Source organism: Ptiloglossa arizonensis, chromosome 11, assembly GCF_051014685.1.
Source record: "Ptiloglossa arizonensis isolate GNS036 chromosome 11, iyPtiAriz1_principal, whole genome shotgun sequence".
Taxonomy (NCBI): Eukaryota; Metazoa; Arthropoda; class Insecta; order Hymenoptera; family Colletidae; genus Ptiloglossa; species Ptiloglossa arizonensis.
In genome coordinates, this window is record NC_135058.1 from 10,012,227 (window position 1) to 10,029,794 (window position 17,568).

A 17,568-nucleotide genomic window follows, 5' to 3' on the forward strand; every position below is an offset into this window, starting at 1 on the left:
TCTTTGTTATAACGAGGCGACCTTCGAGTTTTAGACCACCTTCTGAAAATAGACAAAACGGTGGCCCAAGGACGAAACAATGAAAATTCTAAGTTAAGAAGGCAAATGGAAACAAAGAACAATGCTAATTGGATCTAACAGGATGATTAGTAATTTAATAAAGTGAAAAGAATATGAGAGAAAAAAAGGAAATACATTTTCACGACGCTTCTTTTACATTATTTTGCACGCTCGTTTCTTTATAATTATTTTCGCGTTCGGGACATCGATAAATCGATCGTTATCGTTTTTATTTTCAAGCTTGTAACTTCCGTTGTAAAAATATATTTTCATAACGCTTCTTTTACATTATTCCGTATACATAACGGGTTACTCTTCTCCATTATTATTTTCGCGTTCGGGATATCGATAATATATTTTCGTAACACTTATTTTACATTATTCCATACACACGTCACGTTACTTTCCTCCGTAATTATTCTCATGTTCGAAGTATCGATAAATCGATTTCGATTGCTTTTATTTTCAAGCTCGTAACTTCCATTGTAAAAAATATATTCTCGTAACGCTTCTCTTACATTACTCCATACACGCGTTACTTTCCTCCATAATTATTTCGCGTTCGGTGTATCGGTAAATTCGTTGTTCGAATTTCGGCCACGTTTCCTCCGTTCTCGGTTCGTTTGAACTCTCGATTCGGTTAAATCGGTGTTCCGGCTGGCGCTAACGGCGCTTCGTCAACCGGAATGCTTTTTCCAACGCGACGATCGGCCGATTATCAAGCAGCGTAAAAGATCGCGGCAACGATATCGTCGGTGGCGCATTATCCGAAACATTAAGTTTCGTATCCGGCGGTTGAGTCGTTCCCGCGACGCTCGCGTGCAACAGGTATCGCGCAGCTCCTTTGCAACTTCTGTTCCATCACGCTGAAAGAAGCGGCACAAATAGGAACGAGCTTCTTCCAGGGGCCGCGGAACAATGAATGGAAACTTTTTCCATGACCGGGAAATATGCGCTCGCGTGCACTTCCTGGGGAAAACGCGACGTCGAATGATATTGCATACACGGCTATCCTTGCTTTCCTTTCGTCCGCTATACAGGGTGTGTCGTTTCTCTTGACCGACTTAATACCTTCGTACCATGCGAAAACAAATCTAAGGAAGCTCACTTCGAAAGCGGACGATACTTTTTCTTCGATTCATTTTTTCCACTTTCCAAGGTCAATCGTGTCTTTCACGTATTCATTGTTGCGTTTGTCAAGAAGAACGAATTGAACTACCAGTGATACTTCGATCAGTAATTGACTCGGTTTTTCATAGAATGTTCAGTTTGGTCGAAATAATCTCTGTTAAGTATCGATTTTATTATATTTTCAAGGATTGTTGATCAAATTCTCTTCTACAGTGTCATTTAAAGATCAATATATCCTGGATATATTGTATGGATACATAATTATGATAATAGGACTTTGAAAAACAAGTCATTGATTACAATATCTATCCCAATACAACTCCCTCCTGACACAAATTTTTACATGTCGTCCAATGTAACGGCTAGAAATTAAAATGGTAAAATTGTTGTTACGCAATCCTGCATAGATTATAAAGAAACAGAAACTTCTTTTTGTTCCCTTTCTATTGCCTTGTTCGCTCTCTTTTACATCTTCCTCGCGTGTAACTAATTTTTACAAATTTCCGCGGCGCGATCGAACCGAAATGAAAAACGAAAGAGTCGGTCCTGTTCTATTTCTTTCTTTTTTATAAATAATCGTCGTACGGCAAAACATCTCCAACACGAACGCGCCGAAAAGAAAAACGAAAGAGTCGATCCTGTTCTATTTTTTTTATTTGATAAATAATCGTCGTACGGCAAAACACCTCGAACACGGACGCGCCGAAAAGAAAAACGAAAGAGTCGGTCCTGTTCTATTTTTTTTTTTATTTTATAAATAATCGTCGTACGGCAAAACACCTCGAACACGGACGCGCCAAAAAGATCAAGCCGAAAGGAAAAACGAAAGGGTCGGTCCTGTTCTATTTTTTTTTTATTTTATAAATAATCATCGCACGGCAAAACATCTCGAACACACGGGCGCGCGCGTCCCGCTTACGTTGGTCTTCTAAATTCTACGCGTGCACATTATTTTTACACCCTTCCCCGCATTACATTACACTGTTTAGGGCTTTCAATTTTTACCGACGCGTAAACTGATTGCCCTTTGTGTCGCTGTAAAAAGGGGGACGATGTTTTGTATCGCGACGTTGTTCTAGATTACCCCGAGGTATAATGTAACGCCGGCAACTTTGCAATCAGTCAACATTTGCATGCAGTCATTTACATCTTGTCCAGCACAGTGTTCTTCATCTTTTATGCATTTCCAATTTGCATCCGAAGAAACTGTGTCCGCGAGCCCCAATTACTGTCACCGAATCGTCGTCTTCCACGAATTATCCCTTAGAACGTTGCCCTACCATCGTGCTGTCGAGAAAGCGTGGTAAATTTGAATTAGGAATTGTCTACGACTCGTTCGAATCGCCATACCTAACGTAAATTCTTATCGGGGAATCGACGCACGAATAATCACGGTTGGGAGAATTGTACGGGAAATTTTATTCGTTTACTTTCGAAATAAACATTCCTTTAATACTCCATTCGATATTCTAAGTCGAAAAGTGCGGTTGTGTTTCTTATCAATTTTTTTTTTTGCCTCCATTAAAGGATAATAAAACGAACGACATCGTCGACCACTCGTTAAAATCTCCCGGACCCCGTTAAGAAGGCAATTTGATATTTAGCGTCGAAAATTAAAGGCTATTCGATATATTTTTTTACGAAGAAATAATTGAATCGGAATGGAAATCGATCGACACGTATCTCGCGTAATGTAGTTTAACGAGATGAATATTATCTAGATCAAGAATCTATAACAAGACAAAAAGTCTGCTTCAATGGCCTGCACGATTTCCGATGAACTTACGAGGTTTTAAAGTGGGGTTCGAGAATCAAGAATATTATCAATACAGATTAGTTCAAAGCTTCAGAAATTAAGAAAATACTTCGATCAGAAATATTCAGTGTTTTATTCTTTTTTTTATTCTCAAGTCTCTTGAGAAGGAAAGACATGAAAATATTCAATATTTTATACCGATGGTTCGTTCTCCAATTGACTATTTTTTCTATAAAGTACTCAAATTTCAAATAGATCGTTAAAGAATGTTCAAAAATGGAATTTACAGAAATGCTTAAAAATTTGGAGTACAAAGTACACGAAGAGTTTCTCCTGACTTACAACATTTCCAACATTTTGAATCTCGATCAAATCTGTTCAGGATAATACTTTCGAAGCTTCTCGATCTTAACAAATCTCAATCAATCTTCTAAATCTCAATGATCATAAACAAAGAATAATTTCAAAAATCAATTCTTCGTCCACAATTACTAAACTACTCTCGAAGTCCTGTAACATTTCCAATATTCCGAATTCCACTCGCACCTTTTCAAAACACTGCTTCCAAGTTATCTCCAGAAAATCAAAGAAATCAATCTTTCATTTACAATCGTTGAACAACCCTCTCGATAACCCAAGAAATTTCACGCCAATTCGAATCTCGTCCACGTAAACGATTAACGAATCTCGAAACAAAATCGTGGATCGAGTTTTTTCTTTCCCCATGATGGATCCACTCGCGCAAAGAAATCCGCTAGTTCAACCGCGCGATGTTATCGTCGATTCGCCGATCGAGACTCACTCGGAGTCACGTTGCACTCGCGGACATGCGACACGATTTATTAACGAATGACTCAGTTATAATACAACCATTGCTTTAACAACGTTAAGGTATCGAAGGCAGCAGCACTCCCGATCGTGCTCCAGTTACTAATTGTAGGTTTCGCGCAATTGGTTAGTCATCCCTCTTCAACGTTGACCTTTCGTTTCATTCATGGTTTATTTTTTTTTCTTTTTTTTTTTTTGCGCGCCTCGATCCTTTTCCGCTCGCAAATTTTTCATTTCTGCGCGGATCGAACGGGAGCACGGATCGGAGAAGCGTACGGAGAATCGATCGTACGCTCGAAGGAACCGCGATAACGAAATCGACGCGCCGACCCGATGCATAGTCCCGTATCTATTTTAATCCATTAGGATAGTTAACGTGCAGCACGCCGCCGGATGCTGCAGCTCGCGTTTGCACGAGTTCGAGGAACTCGGGTATCTAGGAATCCGTGATCGACGTTATTATCGAGCTCTGACGCGTGGGTTGTTCGTTCTGAGGAATTCGCGCGATCGAAACGTTTTTGACAGAAAATCGAACAACGAGTTCTCGTACGTACTCATTCGTGATCGTTTACAGCGAGTCTCGATTCGCAGACGCAACGATCTTTGCTCGAGAATCGAATTCAATCGAAAGTATCCAAGTAATGGGACGTTCGTGAACGATTCGAGAGATTCAATTGAATGTTGGAAATCGTGACGTTACTTTACGAAAATCGCGACTAAGACACTTGGATACTTGTATTTTTCGTTGTAACGCTATTTAACGTTGAGAACGACCTCTCCTCGCATCGGTTGTAAAAGTCTATTTTACGATTCTATTAAGTCCAATTGCCGACGAGAAGCACCGATCGTGTTCGTTCCTGTAATTAAATACACACGGTGTGCGAGTCATTTTCAATTCGATTTAGAATTTGCTAGATCAGTACAATTTTTGCTGGCTTTAAAAATTAGAATCGTGTTATAGGGTGCGTCGTTTTCTCCCTGGTTGGCTAACGACGATTATTTCTTAAAGGTAATTTTTCCATTAACGTAGAACGTTTCGAAATGTTTCAAAAAAAAACATTTCTCGGAACAATGGAGCGTGTTTCTCGTTATAATAGTGATAAGTTCGCGACAAGTGCTCGAAATATCCAACGGCCTATTTCCCAACTACGCGAAACCGATCACAATGGAACCGAAGCTAAACGGATCCCTGCGTATTGCATCCTTTTAAACAATTCACTCCGCTCGTGATAAACTAATCACGAAGATCAGTCGTGGCCGTAATTACCGTGAGAACGACGTTTCCCCGACTACCGTACGAAACGGTAGTTCGCAAAACGAGAAAGGATTTGCCGCTCGCCGGCCAAATCGGTCGATCTTTCTATACATCGGCCACGGTTCCGTCTACTATCCGATCGTTCTCGCCAAAAAGGAGCCCAGAATTCGATTACGTTTACGGGTACGCGACCCACGGAAGCGTTTCCTTTCTCTCTCCCGCGAATCAATGGGAAAACGGCGCGCGAAATTGCTACGTGCTGATTCCGAGGATGAGTTGCCTCTTCCGTTCGACGAGGAGCGAAGACCTCCGTGAAAGCAACAGGGCGGCGTTCCTGGTCTAATCCGATGATTCCTAAGGGATCTCCTTAATTTCGAGCTCTTTGCGTAAATATCGAACGATGTTTATGATTTTTTATGGAGGGAACTATCGGACGTATCGATTTCAAATTTTGTAGGTATATTTGTGTAGGGTTTGTCGAACTATGGGAATTTTTTCAAGTGGAAATAATTAATTTTGTTAAAGTAACATGGCTACGATTGAAAACTTATCCGTCTAGTTTGGAGGTCTATCAAAAAATTGGGCGGTATTTAAGATTTTTTATGGAGAGAACTATCGGACGTATCGATTTCAAATTTTGTAGGTATATTTGTGTAGGGTTTGTCGAACTATGGGAATTTTTTCAAGTGGAAATAATCAATTTTGTTAAAGTATACCGTCAAAATGTGAAGTCGATACACTCGCCGTAATTTAGGAATCCCGATTTCCAATTCAAAAACAACGCTCTTGAGCCCACGATCTTTCCCAATTTCCCCGCTAAACCCCTCCAAAACCGTTTAAACTATTCCAAAATATAAAAAAATACCCATTACGTTCATCGAAGTCTCTTGGAAAAACACTTCCACCCGTTCTCCCAAATGTTCCCGAATAAACGGGTTCTCGTTACCCCTATACGTCCAGGTATCGAAACGTCTCCACGGTCGATCTCTCTGTAAAACGTAGATACGATAGATAAGGAGATCGAGTCCGAGAGAAAATACAAGAGAAGGTATCCTCGCGTTGGTAACGAGGAAAACGGTGGCCAGAGTCTCTGGTTGCCTTCCGTCACCGTCGCCTTCATTGTCGTCGCGTTCGTAGCCTTTCGTTGCGTTCGCGTAACACCAGGAAGTGGAAACGCAATCCACTCGCGGAGAGGGACGAGGACGGGGCAGAGAGAGGGTCTGGGAGGGAAGGGACTTGTGCAACGACACCGATGGTCGAAACTTCCGTGGTCGCCGGCTCGACGACAATGCGGCTCGCAACGAGTCATCGATGCATGCCGCGCGCAGAGTCGCAATTATTCCTTCGGAATCTGTCGGTCGGCTTTCTAACTCGCTTCTATCATTGTCCGTGCCTTACGAGCCGAATCTACTCGTTCTCGTTCACTGCGCGCGCCACTTCGCCGTGGCGCGCGCGAACCGGTACTCACCGGGTGGCTCTTAACGTTTCGAGATTCGAGAAAATCGGAACAGGTGCCGGGCGAATCGTACGCGATCGAAGTTATCCTCTTTCCGGGACGTTGCGCGCGAAACTCGGATACTTGGCCAACTTTCGTGCATTTTCTTAACCGGAGCAATACTCACCGAACGATTGTCCGAAAATGAACACTCCTTACGGGGGGAATCTGTGATGAATTTTATTGGTATTGTATCGGTTCCAGTGTGGTACTTTTGCAAAAGGAAACTACTTGGTACGACAGTGGATAAATTGCTAACTTGGATTTGGATTCCAGAGATAAGAATTCGATTTCTCGGCTCGCTCTTACCGATTTGATTTTGAGTCGACTGTCTTGATTTAAATGTTGGTAGAAGTAGGTTTATTAATGTTGAGAATTTTGTGGAGAAACTTTATGTGTGGATTGTTCTTTTGATAAATAAGAAAACTGTTAAGTAAGAATTGTCCAAGTATCAGTATTGTTATTCGAGATATAAAGATTGCACGAATCTCAAAATATTCAAAGTAGGATAGAAGGTCGAATATAATATTTTTTCCGAGTTTTTATCAAGTATTCTAGGTAACGATAAATTGGGAGAAAGAATGGACTATTTTTCGTCGAAAGAAAGGTTTATAAATGTGAAATTAGAATTTAATGCAGGGATGAGTTCGATACCCCATTAACGATCGCACACTTGAAAATACTAAATTCATCTGTACGGCTTATTGGTGCTTTCGTTCTCACTGTTGACATTCTTTCGTCAGAATTTTGTGAACACAGCTCGGGTGTCGTCCTCGTGCCTTTATGTTTACTGTCCTTGTAATTACAAATATTGATCTTGTATATAGCTGAGGACAGCTATATTTGTCAAACTCGACGAGCCGTAGACGGCAGCCATTTACGAGTATTAGGCTTGGAACAAAGAAATCTATCAACAGACTCGATATCTATCGAGCAACCAATTAAGCAGAGGAGTTGTACAGCGAACGAAAGTTTCCAATTCAAAATTCCAATCCAATATTTTAACGTCTTTGCACGGGTTGTTCTTATTAATGATAATGTTCAATCTTACGAAACTGTTAAACATCTGCACTCGAAACTTCTTTCGCTACGAGACACTACGACGAAATCTTCTAAATCAAAAGTGAATACAAATCGTTGGAATATCCCTTACGTTTCAAGAGTTCGTATATCTTTCCATTTTACAAGATATATTATCTCTATATATATAATTTCAAGCCATGAAATTGTTCTGTATTGTACAAATTTCGTTAAATTAGAGAACGATCGAGTCTGTTCGTCCAAGACTCGGTTTCTCGAGTGGAAACGATCGAGTAATCCTTGAAAACGAACCGCACCGATCCAAGTCTCGATAACTCGATTCTTTCTCCGTTTAAATCTGAACGCGTAACATTTTCGCGCGCAATTCACGCTAAAACGGTCGCGTGGACTAACGTTCGAGAAACGTTAGTCGTAACACGAGACGCAGAGTGATTGAAATCTATTGTTCGTTGATTTTTCAGGTGATGCAACAGCAACAGCACATGGCCGGAGGTATGGGAGGCGTGAGACCACCGCCCCCCGAATACAAAGCGGCTGCTCAGGCCCAAATGCTGCACGCTGGTATCGGCATGGGTCAGCAACCAAGGTTTCCCAATACCGGGCCTATGCGCAGGGTTACGCAACAGCCTATGCCACCATCAGGTTGGTATTAATCGATAATAATAATACTCGATAGCATCGAGAACGTACCGCCTGCTTAATCCGGATTCCTTTGTACATTGTGTATCAGGTTGTTCGGAAAGTCGTTTCGTTCTTTTTTTTTTTTTGTCAGCTGGATGTTTAATATACGAAACTTGGTCAGAATTTTGAGTACATTATATACATCATACCCGTACAACGCGAATTACTTTGATCACCGTGCAACATTATTGAATATATAAATCAGGGAACAAAAAATGGAACATTATCTTTTCGAACTTGTTAAACGTATCTCCTTGAAATCTCGAGAGCAACTCCAAACAACTCGTCAGCAGTGTCGTCGACAACTAACAGCTGTACATCTCCATTTATCGAGGTACCCGGTGGAACATTAATAGGACACGATAAATTATTCTAACGCATACGATCAATATTTCTTGCGATTAACGGCTAACGATAAATTATTCCGTATAACAATATTCCTCGCAACTTAGCACACGATTCATCGATTGTGTAAAAATGGTTACATAGGAGCCTCGTATCTGAGAAGAAATCTGCTCGAGGAACTTCAAACCGACTACGTGTGAATTCGCGTACGCGTCGATCGCGCGTTTGCACTTGAAAACGAGCAAGCGAGTAGCCATCGCGTACTTTCGAAAAAGTGGAAATCAACCACGGCGGCGTTCGTAGGCGGTACTCTCTTCTGTTTCGCTTTTTACGCTGAAAGTGGCGATGGTGCACGTCACTTTCATATGCGTTGGCCAGAGCCGGAAGGCACTCAGGCTAATGAGAATCCGACACTGCTATCGATTCTTTCATCTTCCGTCGAAACTGGGAATGGCTCTTTCTCTCCCCCTGGTATTTTTCTCTCTCTCTATCTCGGTGTCTGTCGGTCGTCGATAGCTGCTTTGATTCACCGCGTTTTTCTTTATCGGTTGATAAACCGACAGAGGTTAAACCACGTTTAGAAGTAGTTCTCGTATCGATCGATCGCACGAATCTCCAAAGAAACGATCCGTACTCTTAGATACGTGCGCGGACAACACGTAATAGGTTGCTCGGTAAGTTTCGTAGTTCGATAAGAAATGGAGCTGTTAAGTTTGTCGTTTTATTTTTCCAAAGACGGTAATACCTCTCGAGTCATTTGTGTATTTACAATTCAAAATTGAAGTGTTATAGTATATTTTTACGATGGAAAAAACGACAAAACTTATCGAACAACCTACTACAGATTGTATAACTTTTTAAGTTGGGATTGTACAGGATGCACTGGAAAGTGCATACACAAGTCTTTGTGTATTTTGACGAAGAGAAATGGAGTTTAAAGGTATTTTTTGGAGACAGATATGCAACGAGACAGAATTGTTTTTATCATTTTTAATTATCGTTTTCCAGGCCTATAATTCGCGATTTGTAAAAATATATTTTTGTAGTTACATCAAACAAAGGATAGTAATGATTAAAGTCGTGTATGTTGTTTCGATTTAATTTTCTTTTTACATAAAAAAATGTACATACAAACGCCTCGTGAAGAAATTTGTTCGAAATTCAGACTATTTCGCAGTAGGCAGAAAATTTTAGAACCCCCTGTATAAAGAAGACGGAAAAGAAATACCGGTAACAGTTTGTTTCTCGATTCTTCGGTCCTTTTGCCACGAATACTTAATCCGATCTCGTTGAGAGATTGTTGCACCACTTTCTAATTTTACACCGTACACAAAACACGTCAGAAGAAATCTTGGAAATCATGTACTTCTTTAAACTTTTCGATCTTATCTAAGTGAGAAATTGCCGAAACAAATTACGTCGGTCCGCGATAAACATCGACTTAATATCTGTGGCAAATCTCGAAAGTAGAGGAAGGAACGAGGTATCGCCGGATGTTCGAAGCGCATCGTATTAAAAAAAACTGCCACGAAAATGAGAACGTCGAAGCTATAGAAAGCGTTTCTATCGAAAAAAAAAGAAAACAAAAAAGAAACAAGGCCGATTACCGAGCGCGAAGACGAGAACATTTTCTAAAAAAGTTCACGAAACCTTCTCGTTAACTTTATCCCTCGCGAGATCGATGAATTTCATTTTTATCCACGCTCGCGCCAAATTTGTAGAAAATCCACACAAATACGACCGTTCTATCCGCGATTAATTTTACATTCGTTCGAGAAACGTTTTTCGTGGAAATAACTCCGATTACCCAACGATGCATTGCAAACAGGAACCAAAAGATTTCACTCGAATTATTTCTCGTGTAAACAACCCCCGGATTACGCTTAATATACGAGAATTTGCTAATCGCATTGACCGGTAAAAGGAAGCGAAAACGATGAATAATCGTGAACAAATATTTTACCCGGCGTGGAACGTTCGTTCGAACAATGTTTACACGCTTCTTAACCATCGGTTAGACAAGTATTCGAGGGAAATGAACTCGATCTCTGGCTGGATCCGCTCCAGACCAGAAAGAAAGAACTCGACCGGGATAGCGAGGGGAATTAGGGGGAGGGGGTCGTAAATATCCTTATACACTGTACCCCGTACGAGACTCCTATCGATCTGCCCCGAGCTACTTTCATAAGATTCTGTCCAAACGAAAATCCAGAGAGCCGTACCCGCTCGATGCGTTTCCATCGCAATACCCGAAACGTTATCTCGTCCCGTATCTGGCTAACCTGAATGAAACCACGATCCCCCGTGATCGATGACTATCCTCTTCGATCGAATCGTGCGTTGCATTCGCGCGAGAATAAATAATTTTTTCACCGGCCGGACGACAACGATCAAATGCTACATCGACGCTACGTTGCACGCCACGTACAGGGTGTTCCACGTAACAGGATCGTCTAGACCGTTAACGGGGTGAGACTCGAGCGAAACGTTCAAATAAAAGTGGTATTTTCGATCATTTCTTTCTAATGCGAAATCTCGATGAAACTTCATTTTTCTGTAACGCAAAACTTCGATGAAACTTCATTTTTTTGTAACGCAAAACCTCGATGAAACTTCATTTCTTGGTAACGCAAAACCTCGATAAAACTTTTCGTCACTTCGCGGTTATACGTGCCAATGATTACGGTAGTGGTGTAAATCGAAAAAGAAAGAAGGAGAAAACGTTCATACTTTCGCGACATGAATCAATTTAACGCAAAATAAATGGTATTCGAAGGTATTAATTGTTTTGTAAATATTTCGAACGACCTGTATCAATTTTAAACTGTTGCTCAAAGTTTGCCTACTCTGTTCCCATTCTCTCTGCTATCCCACCCTTTCGCAAGTACAGTACATCGTGACATTACAACTTACACTTATATTAACAAAAAGAAACTATCTCTCGTTTGTTTACTTATCCACACTCCCATTGTCTTCTTACTCTACATCTACATATTAACAAAAAGAAACTTTCTCACATCTCTTCGATCCTTCGTTCTCTATCCTTCAATTTTCTCCATACACTGTTCCATTCTTCTTCGTGTCTCACTCTTCTGCAAACATCGTACACGGTTCAATTACAACTTACAGCTTATATTAATACTATCTCTCGTTTGTTTACTTATCTACATTCCCATCGTCTTCTTACTCTCCATCTATATATTAACAAAAAGAAACTTTCTCACATCTCTTCGATCCTTCGTTCTCTATCCTTCAATTTTCTCCATACACTGTTCCATTCTTCTTCGTGTCTCACTCTTCTGCAAACATCGTACACGGTGCAATTACAACTTACAGCTTCTATTAACAAAAAGAGACCAACTCTCGTTCATTTACTTCTCTCTACTCCCATTTCCCCTTCGCTCCGTTCCCTTTATTCTCTCCTCTGTTCGACCCTTCCGCAAATACAGTGTACCGTGCTATTACAAATTACAGTGTATATTAATAGGAAGAAACGCGAGCGAGTCAAGTTGCAGGGTCGTTAACGCTATCGGTGTCCCCTTCTTGCCACAGGTCCGATGATGAGGCCGCAAATGGCGCAACAGCAACAACAGGCGTTGCACGCTGCCGGTGGTAACATGTACATGGGCGGTGGCGGTATGGCTGCCATAGGCGGAATGCATCAGATGCATCAGCGTCTCGGATATCCTAGGACTAATAATCAACGGCCGCCTAACGTCAGTGTCGGACCACCCGACGGCCTTGGGAATAGTATCGCGGGCCGTGGTGCTCAGCAGGAGTGGCGACACGTTCTGATGCAGCAGCAGGGCTTTCAGGCGCAGATGCGATCGCAATTCAACCAACAAGGTCACCAAGGTAAGCGTCCAGACCGTATTACGCCCGTAATTCCGCGCGGAGGCGATTCGCGCGAAAAACGAGCGCCCGGAGTGTTGTTGCCGCTCGGGGTTCATGGTGTGGACAGAGTTGGAAACGGTATGCCTTGGTCGAGGGCATTTTTTCCGCTCGGTTAAATCGTAAAAACGAACGTAACTCGTACTAAACAGCACGTCCGAGCTACGCGAAGAGTGGGACCACCTGACCACCTCGATCGAGTCGATTTATTTTTTTCGCGACCGATGGAAGAATCGAAATTCTTCCCAACTACTTTCTACGTGCGAGAGTATTCTTTTTCTGCTCAATATTATCAGTTTTGTTCGCTCGTTACATAAAAGAATGGTAGAATTATTCGTAAAAACGTTTAAAATAACCTTCAAAACTTACCTTTAGCGCTTACGATCGAGAAATTGAGTTGTCAAAAATCGATCGCGCGCGTTTTCCAAATTTTTCGCCAACCATTGTCCCCCGATTTCGATTGCGTTGTCCGTTACGATTCTCTCCGTTCATCGAGAATTCTTCGTACCATTTTTCATTCGCGATGTTAAAAACTTTTCCGCAAAACGACTACCACGAGACGACGAATGCGTCATCGTCGAGCCCGCGACTAAATCGCATTAAATCGTTTTTACTTTCTTTGTTTTCACAGGTGGGTTCGGAATGGGCGGTACGGGCGGAATGCAGATGAACGCCGCACAGATGCAGCATCAACAGCTGATTCGCTCTCAGAGTGGTGGTATCACTGGCTCCGGTATGGCCAACAGCACTCAGATGCAGCAGCTACTGTCGCAACAGCACCAGCAGCAGACATTAGCCATGCAGCAGAGTAATAATCAGATGTCACTGCAGATGCAAATGTCGCAGTCCTCATCAGTCAACTCTGTCAGCAATACCGGCACGGGTAAGTCTTGGCCAATGATCGTTCTTCCGTCATCGTGCGGCTCCGGTCGCGTCATATGGTACAATGATCGAGAGTTTTCGAACGAAAGTAGAAAAGAATAATATTATCTTCTTTACCGGTTCGTCTCGTCCATTGTTCGAAAATCTCCTCGGCTATCGAGAGATAGCCATCTACACACCGATTTACAAGTAGATGTTATTTAACGCGGGGCTTAACGCGCGTTTAAAATCAGCGAACAAACGCGATTACCGACTCCGTATCTACGTGGAATCGATGGTAAATATTCCGTCTTCGTTTCTGAACATTGTGCACGGCCGTTCTCGCGATGCAGTTGCTACGATCGAAGGAAAATATCGTGGCGTTCGGTAGTTCGAACAAAATGTACCTAATACGTAAAATATTAAAATGTGGACGGATTGATACGATAAACGCGTTAAGATTCGTTTCGTGAAACGAAGTAGAAAGCACCGTGATTTTCGATATCGATGATTTAGTATTGGAATGCAATTCGATGGTGGAGGAATTGAAAGCTGTTGCACTTTCGAATCGATTGCTTCTCGAAAGACGTCACCTCTCGATAGATATCGCTGTACACACGTTTCACGTATACTTGTATCCAATTGAAAATAAAAAATAGTACTTCGACGTGGGAGTAAACGAAACATTGGGAACAATACGAGTATCGTGTATTTAATACGATGCAATTTTTACCGTTGAGCTTGCGTATCGTGGCAACGCTTGCAAGTAATTGGACACCTCGCAGGGTGATAAAAGTATTTGAATAGTCCTTCGATTATTCAGAGCGGTGTATTTCAATGCGTGGTAATGGACTCGAGAGTACAGGGTGATTAAAAAAGAATCGTCACTTTTAAAAATGTGATCTCACGGTCCAGAATAATCTTAGTTACCAAATACTATATTTTTGAAACCGATAGAATCTTTTCCGACGACCCTGTATTATAGGTGTATAGAATTCAGCTCTGTTTCGAGGAAACAAATGCGTAACAACAAATATTTTCTTTCCAAGGTCGTATATTTCGAGATCTCAAAGTCATAGGAACTTTTCCAAAGAAAATCGTTGAATTAGATAACTTTCCAAGGAAGATTCTTTTTATAGATATTCGTATGTATCGTCGAAAGCAACGATACGTTAGGTTCCATATTTTTCACGGTATTTTACATTTGAAAAAAAACCATATTGTCGTGATCGTTCAAGAGCATATTTCGATGTTGTCTTCGAACAAACCAATTGGGACGGTGAAATTGATTTCAACCGACTGAAAATCCTAAGAAAAATTTATTCCAGTACCTCCAACCTAAAATACAATACATATCACACGAGTCGATCGGTAACAACAATTGAAGAAACCCATTTCTCACGCTCAATTTCTCTCTTGCGTTAAAAATATTTCCAAATCAATATTAGTACACCAAGGATGACCAGAGTGTCATTAAAATCAATTCTAATGTCTCGACGACTAATATCTTTTGTTACCTTTCGTTCCATCCTTCCACGACGTTCAAACGATAAACAAATGACTCTCGAACCCAAATTCTTGAACCAGCAGATTGTTCTATATCCAAGCAAAATAAGAAACTAAACCCCAGCTATCCCTAAACTACATCAACATCACAGACTACATGCCTACATCCCTACATCCCTAAATTACATCTAAGACAACATCAAAGACAATATCGAAACAAGGCTCGAACAATCGCCGACAATATTCTCAAATCTTCACCGAGCCCAGCACTCGACATCTCGACTCTGACGAGACAACGATAACGATAAAAAATCTTCCAGGTTCGCCGCTGCACCCGCATCAACAATACGGCGCGGGAAGCCCCGGTGTGCGTAGCCTACCGCAACAACAACAACACGCGCAACCGCCGGCAGCTGCCACGGACCCGTCGGTAGCCGCCGCGGACTTCAGCCTGGAGTTTCTGGAGAACCTGCCAGCCGGAGACACGTCGAACTTCAGCGCCCAGGAGCTCCTGAATTCCCTCGACTCCACGGCGAGCTTCAACCTCGATATTCTGTAAGGCCACGCCTCTCGCGGTCTATTCGGGAATCGCATATAAAGCAAGGCCGGTTGACGATGAAAAAAAACAAAAAACAATACACACGACGCGGACCAACGTCGAGGGGGGAAGTAGTGGACGGTCGGGGAGGTGGGTTTGGGGAAAGGGGCATCGATCAACCCCCTGACGGGGCACGCACGCGACGATATATACATACATAAATATATATATATATATATATATATATATATATATATCTCGGTGGAGAGTATCCCTGAATCGCGGATGATCCGCAGGAAATTCGCGCGACTTCCTCCGTCGATTCGACGGTACCGCGAGATCGTCTCGATGATGACTCGACGCGCAACATGAAGTTAATTGAATGTCGCGCGGGGAATCGTCGCTCGCTCAGGGAACAAGAGGAAACAAAATGGAGTGAAAAACGGTCGCGTGGAATACTCCGAGATCCGTGGAGGAGAACGAGGAAATCGTTCGATATACGTATACGCTCGATGCGAGCTCGATATCTCCGCGAAGACGCGGAGTCACGATCGCTTGGGAGTACCCTCCGTGCACGGAGGTTAGTTCCCAGATCGTCCGGTAGGGTCTCTTCGATACCAACCCTCGGTAGAGGGCGCGAGACGCCCCCGCGCAACCTGTAAAATATAGTAGACGATTGTAGAAAGTTTCCTCTGTCGTTCACCTTCCGTTGAACAAGGGGTCGAACGAGTCCCGGGGCGAGGACGATTATCGTCTTGGTCGTCGTCGTCGTCGTCGTCGTCGTCCGTCAGCGGCGTCGAATGGACGTGTTTGGGCAACCGGTTCGACGTCGCGCGCGTCCACGGGCAACCATGATGGAAAAAAAATATAATAACGAAGAGAAAACCGGTCGTAGCGCATTTTCGGCAGCTATTCTCCGGCTGGCGACTATTCTTTCTAGGCAATCACGTTTTAGGTAAAAAAATTGAATTTCTTAACGGCGACCGATCCAGAGAGCGGCGGAGGACGCGAGCTGAGAAAGAGAGATAGAGTGAGAGAGAGAGCATCGCGCACACGTGGTACACATACACACACACGAACACACACAGCGTGGGAAATCAAGAGTTCGGGCGCGCGCTAGATGGAATTCCCCTGGGTCCCATTGCGGCGGCCATTTTCTCTAGGTAGTTCCAGATCGCGTGGATCCTCTCGCGCGTGAATCCTCTTGCGCGTAGATTTTCACGCACGTGGATCCTCCCCCGCGCGAAGTCTATCTTTTCGCGCGTGAATCCTCTCGCGTGCGAATCCTCTCGCGCGTAGATCCTCTTCGCGCGTGGATCCTCTTCGCGCGTGGATTTTCTCGCTTACCTCTTGTGCGTGGATCGTGTCGCGTGGATCTCCTCGCGCGTGGATCTTCTCGCGCGTGGATCGTCTCACGCGTGAATACTGTCGCGTGGATCCTCTCGCGCGTCGAACTTCGTTTCGATTCCAGCGATCCTGCGTAAAGAAATATCTTCTTCCCTTTTGCCTGCACTGGAAGTTAGAGCGAGCGTGCACGATGCGTCTAGGAAGGGAGGACTTCGATCCCTCGAGTGCATACGTCGACGACACCCACGCCCGGTGACTTCGACGTGCACTCCGTGAACGCAACGACCAACACCTCTCTTGATTTTTCACGCGGTTAGTCGACAAAAAAAAAAGGAAGAAAAAGAAAAACGGGCAACGAACGTTACGTCCCAGCGTGTTCGCGTGCTCGAGAAACCGATCGGTGGCGTCCCGTCGTGGATCGAATCGTAACTCACTGACGGTGTCGTCGTCGACAATATGGCGGACACGCCTCGGGAATCGTTGCTTTCGAGAATGGATCGGTTCGACCGGGTGCGCCGCGCCGCGCGTCGCCGAGAAGATTCGGTTCACGGCTAACAATGTTATTAAATAACGGCTAGAACGTAGTGTATTTAATGATGCCCGCGACGGCGTATCTACAATTAAACAGAAAGTCAATTATGAGATATATATTCGATTCGATGAATTCCCGTGACCGATCGCTGCTCGGGGTGTCTCTCTTACCGAGTAAACGATCGGTCGCGTCGGTAGGGTTTGTCGTGTGTTCCACGATGATGAAACACGGAGAGAATGAGAGTGAGAGAGAGAGAGAAAGCGCGAGAGAAAAAGTGAGAGAGCAAAAGAGAGAGAGAGAG

The 17,568-nt window shown here is 43.1% G+C and overlaps 1 protein-coding gene across 7 annotated transcripts in view; it reads left to right on the forward strand.

Annotated features, from left to right (window-relative positions):
* The window catches only part of Mam (neurogenic protein mastermind), a 380,463-nt gene extending 364,895 nt beyond the window's left edge, over positions 1-15,568 (forward strand). For 2 of the 7 annotated variants that reach the window (XM_076323064.1, XM_076323065.1), the window contains exons 5-8: positions 8,028-8,208; positions 12,145-12,447; positions 13,115-13,366; positions 15,171-15,568. In XM_076323064.1, the coding sequence (XP_076179179.1) occupies positions 8,028-8,208; positions 12,145-12,447; positions 13,115-13,366; positions 15,171-15,409 (975 nt within the window). In that variant the 3' untranslated portion in view covers positions 15,410-15,568. The remainder of the gene's footprint in view (positions 1-8,027; positions 8,209-12,144; positions 12,448-13,114; positions 13,367-15,170) is intronic. The other 5 variants (XM_076323067.1, XM_076323068.1, XM_076323066.1 and 2 more) reach the window with 4 other exon arrangements.
* The last annotated feature ends 2,000 nt before the right edge of the window (positions 15,569-17,568 follow it).